The sequence below is a fragment of the Eleutherodactylus coqui genome, chromosome 4 (genome assembly GCF_035609145.1).
Source record: "Eleutherodactylus coqui strain aEleCoq1 chromosome 4, aEleCoq1.hap1, whole genome shotgun sequence".
In the NCBI taxonomy this organism is placed as follows: Eukaryota; Metazoa; Chordata; class Amphibia; order Anura; family Eleutherodactylidae; genus Eleutherodactylus; species Eleutherodactylus coqui.
The window spans coordinates 242210392-242227562 of record NC_089840.1 but is presented as its reverse complement, the minus strand read 5'-3'; the positions used below and the strand labels follow the sequence as shown (position 1 = coordinate 242227562).

The 17171-nt window shown below is 48.2% G+C and overlaps 1 protein-coding gene across 1 annotated transcript in view; it reads left to right on the top strand.

Annotated features, from left to right (window-relative positions):
* The window catches only part of LOC136626665 (alpha-2-macroglobulin-like protein 1), a 94608-nt gene that overhangs the window by 26914 nt on the left and 50523 nt on the right, over positions 1 to 17171 (top strand). The window contains exons 15-17 of the mRNA XM_066601683.1: positions 417 to 566; positions 725 to 877; positions 2061 to 2151. Of these exons, the coding sequence (XP_066457780.1) occupies positions 417 to 566; positions 725 to 877; positions 2061 to 2151 (394 nt within the window). The remainder of the gene's footprint in view (positions 1 to 416; positions 567 to 724; positions 878 to 2060; positions 2152 to 17171) is intronic.

Sequence of the window (17171 nt, the reverse complement as noted above, 5' to 3'; positions counted from 1 at the left end):
CCCTTTTCATAGTAAAATCAGGCTTAAAGGGGTTGTCCTGCGATAGCAAGAAGACCTCTGCGGCGCGAGCACGCCAGAGCGCCCCCTTCAGCGCAAGCGCGTCTAATCCGAGCAGAAGGCGGCTTTGGTCAGCGCCATGGAGACGGGGACACCAGCACCGGAGGGGGTAAGTGTATAACTTCTGTATGGCCAATATTTAATGCACGATGTATATTACAAAGTGCATTAATATGGCCATACTGAAGTGCTTAACCCCACTTGCTATCGCGGGACAACCCCTTTAATAAATAGTAATCTATCATATTTAAAGGGGTTACCCAGACGTTTATTGGATTTTGAAGTACTTTGATATAAGGACTATACCTTGTAGGGTTAAGTGAGTCCTGCTATTATGTATCATTTCTCTTTATTAACAGATATCAGTTGGATTCTTTCCGGGTGACGTTCTTCCGGGGTCAGATGTGTCTCTCCAGGTCCAGGCTGCTTCTGGGTCTCTCTGTGGTCTGCGGGTGGTGGATAAGAGTGTGGTACTGATGAGACCAGAGAAAGAGCTGACTGCTGATAAAGTAATTGAAGCTGTTCAGTCTTTTATATACAGTCTCTCAATAGATGTAGGCACTCGTACAAGGACTACTGCATTACATTGACAGACATGTGAAGTTGAAACTGAGATTCCTGCTTGTTCTGTTAATCGCATTATGTTCTCCATATTTTATTTTCCAAGGTTTATGGCCTTTTCCCAATTCCCAGTTCTCATACATATAACAGAAAAGTTTTGGATAAGACTAGATGTAAACAAAGACAATTTATTATTTACCACTACGGATATTATGGTGACAGATTCGGAAGTGAAGTCAATGTCTGCACCTATTTTGAGGTATATATTATTGAATATCTATATTATATTTTATCATTTTATACTGTAAATACAGAATTAGGGCTTAGTCACACGGGCGTTTATTGCCGCGATTTGCGCATGCGCATGCGTCCGGCGATTTTTTAAAACCATTGCTTTGCAATGGTATCGGACACATGAGCGCTTTTTATGCGCTCGTCCGATAAATTAGAGAACAGAAATCGCAGATCGCACCTATCTGCGATCTGCGATTCCTGTTCTCTTCTCTATATGCGCTCAACGGGGCCGGCGGCAGCAGCGCCGACCCCATTGAGAACATACAGAAGACAAATCATTCTTCTCTGCCACAGCTGGAACAGCTGTGGCAGAGAAGAACGATGTTTGCCCATTGAATTCAATGGAGCCGGCAATACAGCCGACTCCATTGAAAGCAATGGGCTGCCGGTGTGCGCGGGATGAATTGTCGGGAAGGGGTTAAATATATAACCCCTTCCCTGCAATGCATCCTTAAATGTGAAAAAATAAAAAAAAAGGATGTACTCACCTGCTCCCGGCAGCTGGAGATCCCCACGGCCGGCCTGCAGTGGGTGTGAAGGGGTGTGACTCAGACTGGCCCCTGATTGGCTATTTGATGTGACTGCTCTCCAATACTTCTGTACAGTTTTAGAGGAACTTGGCAGGGAGGTTGTTCCCCTTTGTTATGTTCCGGACTGGTATAGTAAAACATCATTCTCCCCCAATGACATTGCAGGGCACCGATGGGTTGACAGAGGGAGACCACTCACTCTTTCAGATACATTAGATGCTGCAGTCACGATTGACCATAGCATCTAAGAAACTTTTCACATGGGATGGAATAGGCCGCATGATGAACCATAAGGCGCTGTAAATACCACACCAACACTTACAGGCTACCTGTGGATTTCGATGCAGAATTGAAAATGGCTTTAACCTGCCTGCAATTCTGCATCAAAATCCACAGTAAAAGCAACGAATGTACTTGCGCATGCAATTCGCAGTGAATACAACCAATTGATTTCAATGGGTTCATTCCCATGCACATATTTTGTGGGTGCAAAAAAACCCCGCAAGCTCTATTTTCCTGCATATCTGCGCAGCATAATAACAGGTATTAAACTAATTACACTAGATGCCCATTGAAGTGCTGCCATTAAAAAATATATATTTTCTTTCTTTTTTACAGGACTTGAGCCTAAAAATAATTACAAGTGCGGATATAAAAAGATCCAGAAGAAGATCTCAATCCAAAGGTCGAAGCCCCATAAGAAAAACAAGTAATGGTATTTTAATTGTTTTCTGTCTTATTTTTAACCCCTTTCCTGGGTGTATATTTTCTCTGTAGTGTAATCTCGATGGGCTCCTGCACGCAGCGTGGATGCCAAGACAGGGCGGGGGAAAGAGGTCAGGAGTCACAGTCTGGTTATAACAGCAACGGCGGCTGGAAGGGAGCTGCGGAAAGAGTACGTTTAGAGATTGTCATGCTGCTGTCCAGACGGCTGGTAGCTAGTAATTATATTTTACTGGCCATTAATATGGCCCGTAAAAAAATAAACACTCTCCGGGTAGCAACCCACTGCCGCTCCTCTGAGATCCTGCAGACTGAGGCGGCAGTCTCAGGTTGCCTTATAAAAGGGGTTAACTTATGTGTGAGACGAGTAAACTCCTAAATCAGTTCAGAGAGATTGTGGTCCATACACAAGGTCAAAAAGTTTCATTTTTACAATATCTTTGGCGAATATGATAACGAGTCATGTGCTGGTGTGACACATGGCAAATGACCAGTATGATACCATATGCCAGATGCAATAAAACCTAAAGTAGGTCCTTATGATATAACCCTTATTATTATATGCTGAATGATATGACACTATATACATTTTAAAATTCTATATCAACCACTGTTGACGGTATGAATGGGGTGCGACAAATATTTGTCTAAATGTGTCCACAGATCAATAAGGACAGTTATAAGGAGCCAAAAATACCCTACCTATAAAGTTAAAGGCTGCATATAATTAGTCAGACCCATTGGTGAAAGCTCTACGGTCAGTTGTGGACCAAGCTGGATGCCAACACTCCCTTCTCAGTTAGCGTATACTGACCCAGGCCACCAATAAGTCCGTACTGTGGACACAAGAAAGTAGCCAAGTGTCTACAATTTCAGGTTTTCAGCGAGTGGAAGATATGGATTCTCCCTTCACATAGTAATTGAGCAACTGAATGAGAAGCTGAACTGCAGAGATGGATATGAGTTTAAAAGATAAAGAACCTCCCCGACATATTTCACCAGACAGACTGGCAACCTCAGGGGTAACAATGGGGTTAAAGATGAAACCGCCACTAGCTGACAACTCTTAGATCACAAAGGAGTGGTACCTGCATGATCCTTGTAACCAATCCTGATAGATCTGCACTTTGATTGAAATGAGTAAGTATTAGAGATGAGCGAGCACCAAAATGCTCGGGTGCTCGTTGCTCGAGTTGAACTTTCCACGATGCTCGAGAGTTCGTTTCGAGTAACGAACCCCATTGAAGTCAATGGGCGACTCGAGCATTTTTGTATATGACCCATGCTCCGCTAAGGTTTTCATTTGTGAAAATCTGGAAAACCAAAGAAAGTGATGGAAACGACACAGATACGGATAGGGCAGGCGAGGGGCAACATGCTGGCCTGCATCTCAGGTTCCCAGGTCCCACTATTAAGCCACAATAGCGGCAAGAGTGCCCCCCCCTAACAATTTTTACTTTTGACAAACCCTCATTAGCAAGGCACACCTTAGCAAAGCACCACACTACCTCCAACTAAGCACAATCACTGCCTGCGGGACACAGCGCTGCCTCTTCTCCTGGGTTACATGCTGCCCAACCCACCCGCACGACCCTGCGTCCGCAGCGCACACTCCCTGCGCAGCCTTCAGCTGCCCTCATGCCACACGCTGGCTGCATAGCCACACCACACTCATGTCTATTTATAAGTGCGTCTGCCATGAGGAGGAACCGGAGGCACACACTGCAGAGGTTTGGCAGGGCCAGGCAGTGACCCTCTTTAAAAGGGGCGGGGCGATAGCCCACAATGCTGTACAGAAGCAATGAGAAATCCAGTCCTGTGCCACCTCCTTCAGGAGCTGCAAACGTGGGCATAGCAATGGGGAATCCATGTGCCCACACAGTATTCATTCTGTCAAGGTGTCGCATAGCTCAATCGACACCGCAAGGGGAAAGCCATCTGCACTCTGCCCCCATACGCAAGTCAGTCAGTGCCTTTGTGCCAGACAGGTCAAACACCGCGATGGGAACTAAGTGGGCACCAACAGCATAGGTGGGTCCTAGGCAACCCAAGACATGAACAATTAATAAATCTGAGCGACCAAACATGGCAGACTTGCACCGCGCCCACGACATAGGCCTGGGCCCACAGCTTCAGCAATCGTAGGCAGGAAGCGGACTTTCACTGCACCCAGGACATAAGTCTCTGCACAAACCCTCAGCAATCGTGGGCCTAGAACAGACTCCAATGCTAGCGTAGCTGTGAATGTCTCATTAGCACTGTATTGCTCCTGTAGTTTGTCCCAATGCAGTGCCCCGGATAGTAGAGCTAACGTCAGATTAAATACAGGTGGGCTTCGGCCCACACTGCATGCCCCAGTCAGACTGGGGTTTTTTATAAGTAGACACAGGCAGGTACAACTCCCCTATGGGAATTGCGTGTGCACCCACAGCATGGGTGGGTCCCAGGAAGCCACCGGCAGTACATGAATACATCCCATTGCAGTGCCCTGCACAGCTGAGCTAACGTCAGATTAACCCCTTAACGACTGCCCCATCGGGAAACTATGTCCTCAGCAAGTGGGCTTTAATCCTAGAGGATATAGTTTTATGCATCCTCTTTGGATTATTGCCCACTTTCCCGAGGACGTGACAGCTCCATGCTGTCAGTGCCCGCAGGTAGCCGAGAGGATGGAGTTGTCATCCCAGGATGCGGGCAGTCCCCCCCCCCCCGGCATTGCGTTCGACGCTATCCAATGGATAGCCGATCGCAAAAAAGTAAATAAAACTGTGTAAAAAAGTAAAGATTCAGCTGCCCTGATGGATCGGATCCATCAAGGCAGCTGAAAATACTCACCCGCCTTCTCCAGGCTGCCCCCGAAGATTCTGATCCTCCCGGACTTGCCGCCGGTCTTCTGCGCATGCGCGCCAGTCGATGACGTCACGCGCATGCGCAGAAGCCCGGGGGCCCCCGGCAAATTTAAAACCTCCTGGTTCCCGGCTCCTGAAGGTAGCCGGGAACCAGGAGGTGTTACCGGGGACTGCAGTGAGCGGTCCCCGGGCCCGCGATCGCCACTATCCATTGGATAGCGGCGATCGCGAGAAAGTTAAAAAAAGTTTTAAAAAGTGTCAGTTTCACCTCCCCTCATGGATCGGATCTACGAGGGGAGGTGAAAATACTCACCTAAGTCCTCCCCGAAGTCCCGATGTCCCGGGTGCCCGAATCCCCGTCTGCGCATGCGCACCCGATGTCAATCATCGGGCGCGTGCACAGAGGGGCTCGAGCCCCGGGAAATTTAAAATCCTTCTGCTCCTGGCTGCCATGTGTAGCCAGGAGCAGAGAGATTATACTGGGGACATGATCACTGTTATCCAATGGAGCGGTTCCTGATCACGTGCTCGCCATTATACAATGGATAATGGCGATCACGTAAAAGTAAAAAAAAGGTGAAGGTTCATCTTTCCTCACTGATGCGATCGGTGAGAGGACATGAAACTTTTTACCGGAGGCCTCCATATTTGCACCCCGACGCGATCTTCTTCCATGAACTTTCCCGGATTCTGCGCATGCGACCGCCGGCAAAACACCGGACACATGCGCAGGAGTCGGGGAGCCCAGGAAATTTAAAATCTCCTTGCTCCCAGCGACCAACAGTCACCGAGAGCCTGGAGCAGTGACGGGTGGCCTAGTTGAGCGGTCCCCGGTCACGTGATAAAAAGGTAGCGATCTACCTTAGGCCGGTCTCGCATGACCGGATAGGAATTACGGATTCCGCATGCTTCTGATCCGCGGTAATACGCAGATCAATCGCATTGGATTACACAATTCCGCTCACATTAGTAGGTTGGAATTGCGTAATCCACTCGCAGAAAAGAGAATGCAGCAGGTTCTATTTTAGCGTGGCTATCCGCAGCATAGAGCCCATTGTGCTCCATGGTCGTGGATATACCAGCTGCCCATATGCAACTACCTTGTATACGGGCTGTGGGTACCCGTGTCATCACTAAGCGAAGGTGCGGGAAATACAAACAAAAAAAGAAAAGTACTGCGCATGACCGCCCATGTGAGTAGGCAGTTATGCGCAGTACATTACGCGGCCGTACGCAGGGTCACAGCCGGGCTCACAGCTGGGATCCACTGCGGGCCTCCGCAAGCGGATTCCACCTATGGCTACGTGAGCCCGGCGTTATTCAGACCGCTACCTGTGATACGTAATTTACAAGAAGCCCCCGGAACGTTCGCCTTCCTGCAGTTCCAGGAGCAGCTTGTTGAGCGTCTTCTGTGTGAGACCGCCGCACCTCCGCAAGCTTACGGAGACTCACAGAGCACCACTTTTTACACCCCATACCCGCCACTGAGGTCACGAAATACCCCCCAAAAAGCATGAGAGGAGGGGGGGGGATACCCGGTTTTCTTGCCCCATGTACCCATCCCAACCAGCCTCCGTAATTACCCGTCTTCGGAAATCCTACACAGTTCACATTATTATTTCTATCTAAGATTTGGGGAACGCCGAAAAAGGCGCGGAGTGGGCGGGTGGGTGGGGGTAGGAGGATTTTTTTAAGGTGTCAATTTTTAATTCCGTATAAGTGGGCAATGGGGCCTGGAATTTATTCAGTTGTGCCCTGCAATCCAACATGTGTTCCCTCCATTATAGGCCTTGCCATGTGTCCTATAATTAGATTAGGGCCACAATGTTTCTGAACACGGGACAAACGGGGGTATCCATTTTGGGGTGAAGGTCTTCATTCCTATGTACACTGTACAAAAAAAACAGTTTTTAAATTGACAAAATTGCCAAAAAAATGAAAATTGTAATTTTTTCCTTCTGCTTTGCTTAGATTCATTCAAATACTGTGGGGTCAAAATATGCAATACACCCCTAGATGAATTCATTAAGGGGTCTAGTTTTTAAAATGGGGTCATTTGAGGGGGTTCTTTATCGTTTTGGACACTCAATGGCTCTATAAGTGGGCGATGGGGCCTGGAATTTATTCAGTTGTACCCTGAAATCCAACGGGTGCTCCTTCCATTATAGGCCTAGCCATGTGTCCTTTAAGTAGATTAGGGCCAAATGGGTATGTTTCTGAACACGGGACAAACAGGGGTATCCATTTTGGGGTGAAAGTCATCATTTATATGTGTGCTGTACAAAAAAACCTGTTTTTAAATTGATACAACTGCCAAAAAAATGAAAATTGTAATTTTTTTCCTACTGCTTTACTTAGATTTATTCAAAAATTGTAGTGTAAAAATACACAGTACACCCCTAGATAAATTCGTTAGGGGGTCTAGTTTTCAAAATGGGATCATTTTTTGGGGTTCTCTGTCGTTTTGGCCGCTCAAGGGCTCTACAAGTGGGCAATGGGGCCTAAATCACCTTCATGCTAAATTTCTGTTCTGAAAGCCACCGACTACTCCTTTAATTTTGGCCCCGTTGTGCATCCAGACATAAGATTAGGGCCACAATGGGTATGTCTCTAAGCACGGGAGAAACAGGGGTATCCATTTTGGGGTGCAAGGCTTCATTCATGTGTGTGCTGTACAAAAAAAGTTGTTTTTAAAATAACAGAATTGACAGAAAAACGAAAATCACAATTTTTTCCTTTTGCTTTGCTAGAATTCATTCAAAAACTGTGGGGTCAAAATGGGCAGTACAGCCCTAGATAAATTCGTTAAGGGGTCTAGTTTTTAAAATGGGGTAATTTGTGGGGGTTCTCTATGGTTTTGGCCGCTCAAGAGCTCTACAAAAGTGCTATGGGGCCTAAAATGCCTACAAGCAAAATTAATGTTCTGAAAGACACCGACTACTCCTTTCATTTTAGGCCCCGTTGTGCATTCAAACATAAGATTACGGCCCCAATGGGTATGTTTCTGAACACGGGAGAAACGGGGGTATCCATTTTGGGGTGTAAATCCTCATTTTCATGGGTACTATAGGAAAAATTTGCAAAAATATGAAAGTTTATTTTTTCTCCTCTAAATTTAATTCATTCCTGAAAAAAACCGTGGGGTCAAAATACTACAGTGGATACATTGAGGGGTGTAGTTTTTAAAATGGGGTCATTTGGGGGGGTATCTATTATTCTGACACTCATGAGCCTTTGCAAACTTGGCTTGGTGCAGAAAAACAAAGTGTTCCTCAAAATGCTGAATAGTAATGTTACATTTGTACGTCTCCTAAATGGTTAAAAAAAAACGAAAGTTTTTCAAATGTGCATTTAGAATAAAGTAAACAGATGGAAATATATATCTTATCAAAAATTTCTACAGTATGTTTGGACATATTTGAGATATTACAGTTGAAAATGTGAAAAAATGACAATTTGTTCAAAATTTTCCCAATTTTGGCGCTTTTAATAAATATACACAAATTATATCGGTCTCTTTTTACAACCAAAATGAAGTACAACATGTGGCGAAAAAACCATGTCAGAATCACTTGGATATGTATAGCCTTTTTGTAGTTATGCTACGTTGAACGACGCATGTCAGATTTCCAAAATTTGGCTCCGTCACTAAGGCGCAAACAGGCTTCTTCACTAAGGGGTTAAATACAGGTGGGCTTCGGTCCACACTGCATCCCTCAGTCAGACTGGGTTTTTTTTAATAAAAAGACACAGGCCGGTACAACTCCCCTATGTGAATTCCGGGTGAACACACAGCATGGGTGGGTCCCAGGAAGCCACCGGCGGTACATAAATACATCCCATTGCAGTGCCCTGCACAGCTGAGCTAATGTCAAATTAAAAAAAGGTGGGCTTCGGCCCACACTGCATGCCCCAGTCAGACTGTTTTTTTTTAATAAAAAGACACAGGCCGGTACAACTCCCCTATGTGAATTCCGTGTGCACCCGCAGCATGGGTGGCTCCCTGGAACCCACCGGCGGTACATAAATACATCCCATTGCAGTGCCCTGCACAGCTGAGCTAACGTCAAATTAAAAACAGGTGGGCTTCGACCCACACTACATGCCCCAGTCAGACTGAGGTTTTTTATAAATAGACACAGGCAGGTACAACTCCGCAATGGTAATTCCGTGTGCACCCGCAGCATAGGTGGCTCCCTGGAACCCACCGGCGGTACATAAATAAATCCCATTGCAGTGCCCTGCACAGCTGAGCTAACGTCAGATTAAATATAGATGGGCTTCGGCCCACACTGCATGTCCCAGTCAGACTGGGTTTTTTTTATAAAAAGACGCCGGCCGGTACAACTCCCCTATGTGAATTCCGGGTGAACACACAGCATGGGTGGCTCCCTGGAACCCACCGGCGGTACATAAATAAATCCCATTGCAGTGCCCTGCACAGCTGAGCTAACGTCAGATTAAATACAGGTGGGCTTCGGCCCACACTGCATGCCCCAGTAAGACTGGGGTTTTTTATAAGTAGACACAGGCCAGTACAACTCCCCTATGTGAATTCTGGGTAAACACACAGCATGGGTGGGTCTCAGGAAGCTACCGGCGGTACATAAATACATCCCATTGCAGTGCCCTGCACAGCTGAGCTAACATGAAATTAAATACAGGTGGGCTTCGGCCCACACTGCATGCCTCAGTCAGACTGGGTTTTTTATAAATAGACACAGGCCGGTACAAATAACCTATGTGAATTCCGGGTGAACACACAGCATGGGTGGGTCCCAGGAAGCCACCGGCGGTACATAAATGAATCCCATTGCAGTGCCCTGCACAGCTGAGCTAACGTCAGATTAAATACAGGTGGGCTTCGGCCCACACTGCATGCCCCAGTCAGACTGTGTGTTTTTATAAGTAGACTTCAGGCAGGTACAACTCCCCTATGGGAATTGCGTGTGCACCCACAGCATGGTTGGGTCCCAAGAAGCCACCGGCGGCACATAAATACATCCCATTGCAGTGCCCTGCACAGCTGAGCTAACGTCAGATTAAATACAGGTGGGCTTCGGCCCACACTGCATGCCCCAGTCAGACTGGGGTTTTTTATAAAAAGACACAGGCTAGTACAACTCCCCTATGTGAATTCCGTGTGCACCCGCAGCATGGGTGGCTCCCTGGAACCCACCGACGGAACATAAATTAATCCCATTGCAGTGCCTCTCTTAAAGCTGAGGTAACGCAAGAAGAAATGCAGCTTGGCTTCGGCCCACACTGCATGCTCCAGTCAGTCTGGGTAATTTACATGGTCACAGGTCGGTACAACTCCGCTATGGGAAGTCTGTGTGCACCCACAGCAGGGGTGGGTCCCAGAAAGCCACCAACGGTACATAAAAATATCCCATTGCAGTGCCGCCCTTAAAGCTGAGGTAACGTGAGAAGAAATGCAGGTTGGCTTTGACCCGCACTGCATGCTCCAGTCAGTATGTGTAATTTACATTGTGACAGGTACGTAGAACTCCGCTATGGGAAGTCTGTGTGCACCCACAGTATGGGTGGCTCCCTGGAACCCACCGACGGGGTGGGTTGAGTGAAGGACAGCATATTAGCCTGCCATGGACAAGTTTGTCCTCCACAACATCGTCTGGCTGCCGGCATATTTGTAGTGCTTATGGCAGTTGCGCCTGTCCTACTGCGATTTTGCCGATGGCGATTGTGCCTGCCTTGTGGCGAAACTGCCTATGGTGACCGTGTCTGCTTTGAAGAGTAAGAGGTGCTGGATTTTTTGCTTTTTCTGTGAATTATTCATAACATTGCAGTGCGCCGAATAGCAAAGGTAATGTGAGATAAAATGCAGGTAGGCTTCGGCCCACACTGCATGCCCTAGTCAGTCTGGGTAATTTTTTTTTTGGAGCTATGTACGTTGAACACCGCGATGGGAACACTTAATGCAACCAAAGTATGCACAGACCCCTGTAATACTCCTGTAGCAAAGGTATAAGCTGACCCCACTAACAGTTATGTTGCAGAAGTCGAGGGAGACCCTATTAACACTTCTGTAGTAACAGTATAGACAGACCCCAGTAACATTTCAGTAGCTGCAGTATAGGCAGAGCCCAATATCAGTTACATTTCAGTAGTAACAGTATCGACAGACCCCTGTAACATTTCCGTAACCGCAGTATAGGCAGAGCCCAGTATTAGTGGGATTTCAGTAGTAACAGTATAGACAGATAGACAACACCTATGTGGGAAAGCTAGTATTTTCTGAGACAAGAGAGGGGCATTTGATTGCAATGAAAAGGATATTCAAGGTACTGAAAGTCTGCACTCCTTCTCATCTCAAGCTGAAATATGGAAAGGCTTCATTCATATGTTTTCTGTTGTCCATTTCAAAGTGTTAGCAAATAGCAATCCAAGTTTCCGGCTACTACCACGCATCTTTCTTAGGAATTACCAAAGATGATCACAAGTAAAGGCTTCATCATCAGTCAGTCCAAAATCATTCAGGGAGTACGTGGTTCTCAGCTGGCCTGCTTCCACCAAGGATTGGTGCCTGCTGCTACTCTGTCCCTTGCCCTGCAGGGACGCTGTGTTTTATAGTCACCTGTATTCCGACCTCAGCTGTACGCTTATCTTTGGACTTAGCATTGTCAACAAGTTGGAAGCCACCATTGCTCTACCAGTCGGCTGAAAGCTTCAGCTAGGGATAACGGACTAGTACCGCGGTTTTATTTAGTTGGTTTTTGGAATGTGGCCAGGATTAAGTGGGCCGTGGCGGAAAGGGGGGGGGGGGTTAGGTGGCAGGGGGCTTTCCTATTGTGTCATTTAAGGTGAAATTCTTGGACTGCCGCCAGACGGACCACTGCGAAAGCATTTGCCAAGGATGTTTTCATTGTTGGAGGAGGAGGAGGGGGATGTTTTTGAGGCAGTATGTGTCCTGTGCACGTGTCCGGGGTTATATGCTCCTTCCCAGTAACCGCATAGCTGAAAAATTGTCGCGCCTGGGGACCTAGTGGGGACCTAGTAGCGCGGCCTCCCCGCCATCATGTCTTTGAGAAGCCTCAGTTTCCACAACCCTGTAACATAGCAGTAGCAGCAGTATAGGCAGAGTCCAGACTTAGTAACATTTCAGTGGTAAGAGTATGGACAGACCCCAGTAACATTTCCGTAGCAGCAGTATAGGGAGAGCCCAGTATTAGTAACGTTTCAGTTGTAGCAGTATAGACAGGCCCCAGTAATATTTTTCTGTAGCAGCAGTATAGGGAGAGCCCAGTATTAGTAACATTTCAGTAGTAGCAGTATAGACAGGCCCCAGTAACATTTTCGTAGCAGCAGTATAGGGAGAGCCCAGTATTAGTAACATTTCAGTAGTAAGTATAAGTATAGACAGACCCCAGTAACATTTTATTGGCAGCAGTAGGCACAGGCCCCAGTAACATTTCATTTGCAGCAGTATAGACAGATCCCAGTAACATTTCAGTAGCAACAGTATAGACAGACCCCTGTAACATTTCAGTAGTATAAGTATAGACAGACACCAGTAACAGTTCAATACTAACAGTAGGGAGAGACCCCAGTAACATTTCATTGGTAGCAGTAGGGACAGACCCCAGTAACATTTCAGTAGCAGCAGTATAGACAGACCCCTGTAACATTTACGTAGAAGCAGTATAGGGAGAGCCCAGTATTAGTATCATTTCAGTAGTAGCAGTACAGACAGGCCCCAGTAACATTTACGTAGAAGTAGTATAGGCAAAGCAGCAGATTAACATTTCCGTTGCAGCAGTATAGGGAGAGCACAATATTTTTAACATTTCAGTAGTAGCAGTATAGACAGACCCCAGTAACATTTCAGTAATGTAAGTTTAGACAGACCCCAGTAACAGTTCAGTAGTAACAGTAGGGAGAGACCCCAGTAACAGTTCAGTAGTAACAGTAGGGAGAGACCCCAGTAACATTTCATTTGCAGCTGCATAGACAGACTCCTGTAACATTTCAGTAGTATAAGTATAGACAGACCCCTGTTACAGTTCAGTACTAACAGTAGGGAGAGACCCCAGTAACATTTCCTTGGCAGCAGTAGGGACACACCCCAGTAACATTTCAGTAGCAACAGTAAGACAGACCCCTGTAACAGTTACGTAGAAGCAGTATAGGGAGAACCCAGTATTACTAACATTTCAGTAGTAGCAGTATAGACAGGCCCCAGTAACATTTACGTAGAAGCAGTATGGGCAAAGCAGCAGATAAACATTTCTGTTGCAGCAGTATAGGGAGAGCCCAGTATTTTTAACATTTCAATAGTAGCAGTATAGACAGACCCCAGTAACATTTCAGTAGTGTAAGTATAGACAGACCCCTGTAAAAGTTCAGTAGTAACAGTAGGGACAGACCCCAGTAACATTTCATTTGCAGCTGTATAGACAGACCCCAGTAACATTTCATTTGCAGCTGTATAGACAGACCCCTGTAACATTTCAGTAGTATAAGTATATACAGACCCCAGTAACATTTCATTGGCAGCAGTAGGGACAGGCCCCAGTAACATTTCATTTGGCAGCAGTAGAGACAGACCCCAGTAACATTTCAGGAGCAGAAGTATCGGCAGACCGAAGTTACATTTCTGTTGCAGAAATATAGTCAGACCCCTCTAGCATTACTGTGGCAGAAGTATAGGTAGGCAGAACAGAGTTACATTTCTGTAGCAAAACTGTAGGCCAACCCCAGACACATTGGTGTACCATGGGTGCAGACGAAGCCCATAAAAATTACTTGGATTACATTGTAGACGAGGGCCCCAAGAATTGGTGTACCGACAGTACAAATGTACCCCAGAAAAATGGCCCATGCCCAACCCAGAGGGCAGGTGAAACCCATTAATCACTTATGCTTAGCTTACTGTGGCTTAATTTGTAACTAGGCCTGGAGGCAACCCAGTTAAAATAAAAATTGGTTCAGGTGGAAGTTTCAATGCTTTAATGAGAATTAAAACATATAAATATTGTTTACAAAAGTTATATGAGCCTTTTGGGCCACAGAAAAATTGCCAGTTCGGGGTGATTATGTGAGGTTTCAGGAGAAGGAGCAGGAGGAGGAGGACAAATATCATACACAGATTGACAAAGGTAAAGGTCCCCATTTTTTACGGTGATAGAGAACAATGCTTGCATCCGCGGTTGCAGCAAAAATAGTCTTTAGGTACCGCTGCTGTCCGCTGGTGGAGAAAAGAATTGTGGGGAAATCCAGGCTTTGTTCATCTTTATGAGTGTAAGCCTGTCGGCACTGTCAGTTGACAGGCGGGTACGCTTATCCGTGATGATTCCCCCAGCTGCACTAAACACCCTCTCTGACAAGACGCTAGCCGCAGGGCAAGCAAGCACCTCCAGGGCATACAGCGCGAGTTCGTGCCACGTGTCCAGCTTTGACACCCAGTAGTTGTACGGAGCAGAGGCGTCACGGAGGACGGTCGTACAATCAGCTATGTACTCCCTCACCATCCTTTTACAGTGCTCCCTCCGACTCAGCCTTGACTGGGGAGTGGTGACACAGTCTTGCTGGGGAGCCATAAAGCTGGCAAAGGCCTTGGAGAGTGTTCCCTTGCCTGCGCTGAACATGCTGCCTGATCTCCACACCTCCCCTGCTACTTGGCCCTCAGAACTACTTCTGCCACTAGCGCTGTCGGATGGGAAGTTTACCATCAGTTTGTCCACCAGGGCCCTGTGGTATAGCATCACTCTCGAACCACTTTCCTCTTCGGGAATGAGAGTGGAAAGGTTCTCCTTATACCGTGGGTCGAGCAGTGTGTACACCCAGTAATCCGTAGTGGCCAGAATGCGTCTAACGCGAGGGTCACGAGAAAGGCATCCTAACATGAAGTCAGCCATGTGTGCCAGGGTACCTGTACGCAACACATGGCTGTCCTCACTAGGAAGATTACTTTCAGGATCCTCCTCCTCCTCCACAGGCCATACACACTGAATGGATGAGAGACAAGCAGCATGGGTACCCTCTGCAGTGGGCCCAGCTGTCTCTTCCCCCTCCTCCTCCTCAGGCTCCTCCCCCTCCTCCTCCTCCTCCTCAACGCGCTGAGATATAGACATGAGGGTGCTCTGACTATCCAGCGACATACTGTCTTACCCCGCCTCCGTTTTCGACCGCAAAGCAACAGCCATAATGCTTTGCAGGAAACTTCTAATGATTGCAGTATCGCCGCTCATCATCTGGGTAGACTCCTCAAAGTTTCCAAGGACCTGGAAAATATATGCCATCCAGGCCCACTCCTCTGTAAAGAGTTGAGGAGGCTGACTCCCACTACGCCGCCGATGTTGGACTTGGTATTCCACTATAGCTCTACGCTGCTCATACAGCCGGGACAACATGTGGAGCGTAGAGTTCAACCGTGTGGCCCCGTCGCAAAGCAGTCAGTGCACTGGCAGATGAAACCGATGTTGCAGGGTCCGCAGGGTGGCAGCGTCCGTGTTGGACTTGCGGAAATGTGCGCTGACCCGGCGCACCTTACCGAGGAGGTCTGACAAGTGTGGGTAGCCTTTCAGAAACCGCTGAACCACCAAATTAAAGATGTGGGCCAGGCATGCCACGTGCGTGAGGCTGCCGAGCTGCAGAGGTGCCACCAGGTTACGGCCATTGTCACACACGACCATGCCCGGTTGGAGGCTCAGCGGCGAAAGCCAGCGCGGTCGGTCTGCTCAGTCAGACCATGCAACAGTTCGTGGGCCGTGTGCCTCTTCTATCCTAAGCTGAGTAGTTTCAGCATGGCCTGACGCTTGCCAACCGCTGTGCTGCCGCGCGACACTGACTGCTGGCGACGTGCTGCTGCTGACACATCTTGATTGCGAGGTAGAGGTTGCGTTGGAGGAGGAGGAGGAGGAGGAGGAAGATTTAGTGGAGGTGGCATACAACGCTGCAGATACCCGCACCGAGCTGGGGCCCGCAATTCTGGGGGTGGGTAGGACGTGAGCGGTCCCAGGCTCTGACTCGGTCCCAGCCTCCACTAAATTCACCCAATGTGCCATCAGGGAGATATAGTGGCCCTGCCCGCCTGTGCTTGTCCACGTGTCCGTTGTTAAGTGGACCTTGCCAGTAACCTCGTTGGTGAGGGCGCGTACAATGTTGCGGGAGTCGTGGTCGTGCAGGGCTGGGACGGCACACCGTGAAAAATAGTGGTGACTGGGAACAGAGTAGCGCGGGGCCACCGCCGCCATCATGTTTTTAAAAGCCTCAGTTTCCACTAGCCTGTACGGAAGCATCTCCAGGCTGATCAATTTGGCTATGTGCACGTTTAAAGCTTGAGCGTGCGGGGTGGCGTACTTGCGCTTTCGCTCCAACGCTTCTGCTAGCGACAGCTGGACGCTGCGCTGAGAGACATAGCTGGATGGGGCCGAGGACAGCGGAGGTGAGGGTGTGGGTGCAGGCCGGGAGGCGGTCGTGCCTGTGACCTGAGAGGGGGGTTGGATCTCAGTGGCAGGTTGGGGCACAGGGGGAGAGGCAGTGGTGCAACCCGGAGGCGGTGAACGGCCTTCGTCCCACCTTGTGGGGTGCTTGGCCATCATATGCCTGCGCATGCTGGTGGTGGTGAGGCTGGTAGTGGTGGCTGCCCGGCTGATCTTTGTGCGACAAAGGTTGCACACCACTGTTCGTCGGTCGTCCGCGCTCTCAGTGAAAAACTGCCACACCTTTGAGCACCTTGGCCTCTGCACGGTGGCTTGGCGCGAGGGGGTGCTTTGGGAAACAGCTGGTGGATTATTCGCTCTGGCCCTGGCTCTACCCCTGGCCACCCCACTGCCTCTTCCAACCTGTCCTGCGGCTGCTCTTGCCTCCCCCTCTGAAGACCGGTCCTCAGTTGGCTTATCAAACCAGGTGGGGTCAGTCACCTCATTGTCCAGCGGCTCTTCCTCCGAATCCTCTGTGCGCTCCTCCCTCGGACTTACTGCCCTTATTACTGCCTCACTGATAGACAACTGTGTCTCATCATAATCATCGACCTCCTCACCCACTGAAAGCTCTTGAGACAGTTGCCGGAAGTCCCCAGCCTCATCACTCGGACCCCGGGAACTTTCCAAAGGTTGGGCATCGGTCACGACTAACTCTTCAGGTGGGAGAGAAACCATTTTTTCCCAATCAGCGCTGGGGCCCGAAAACAGTT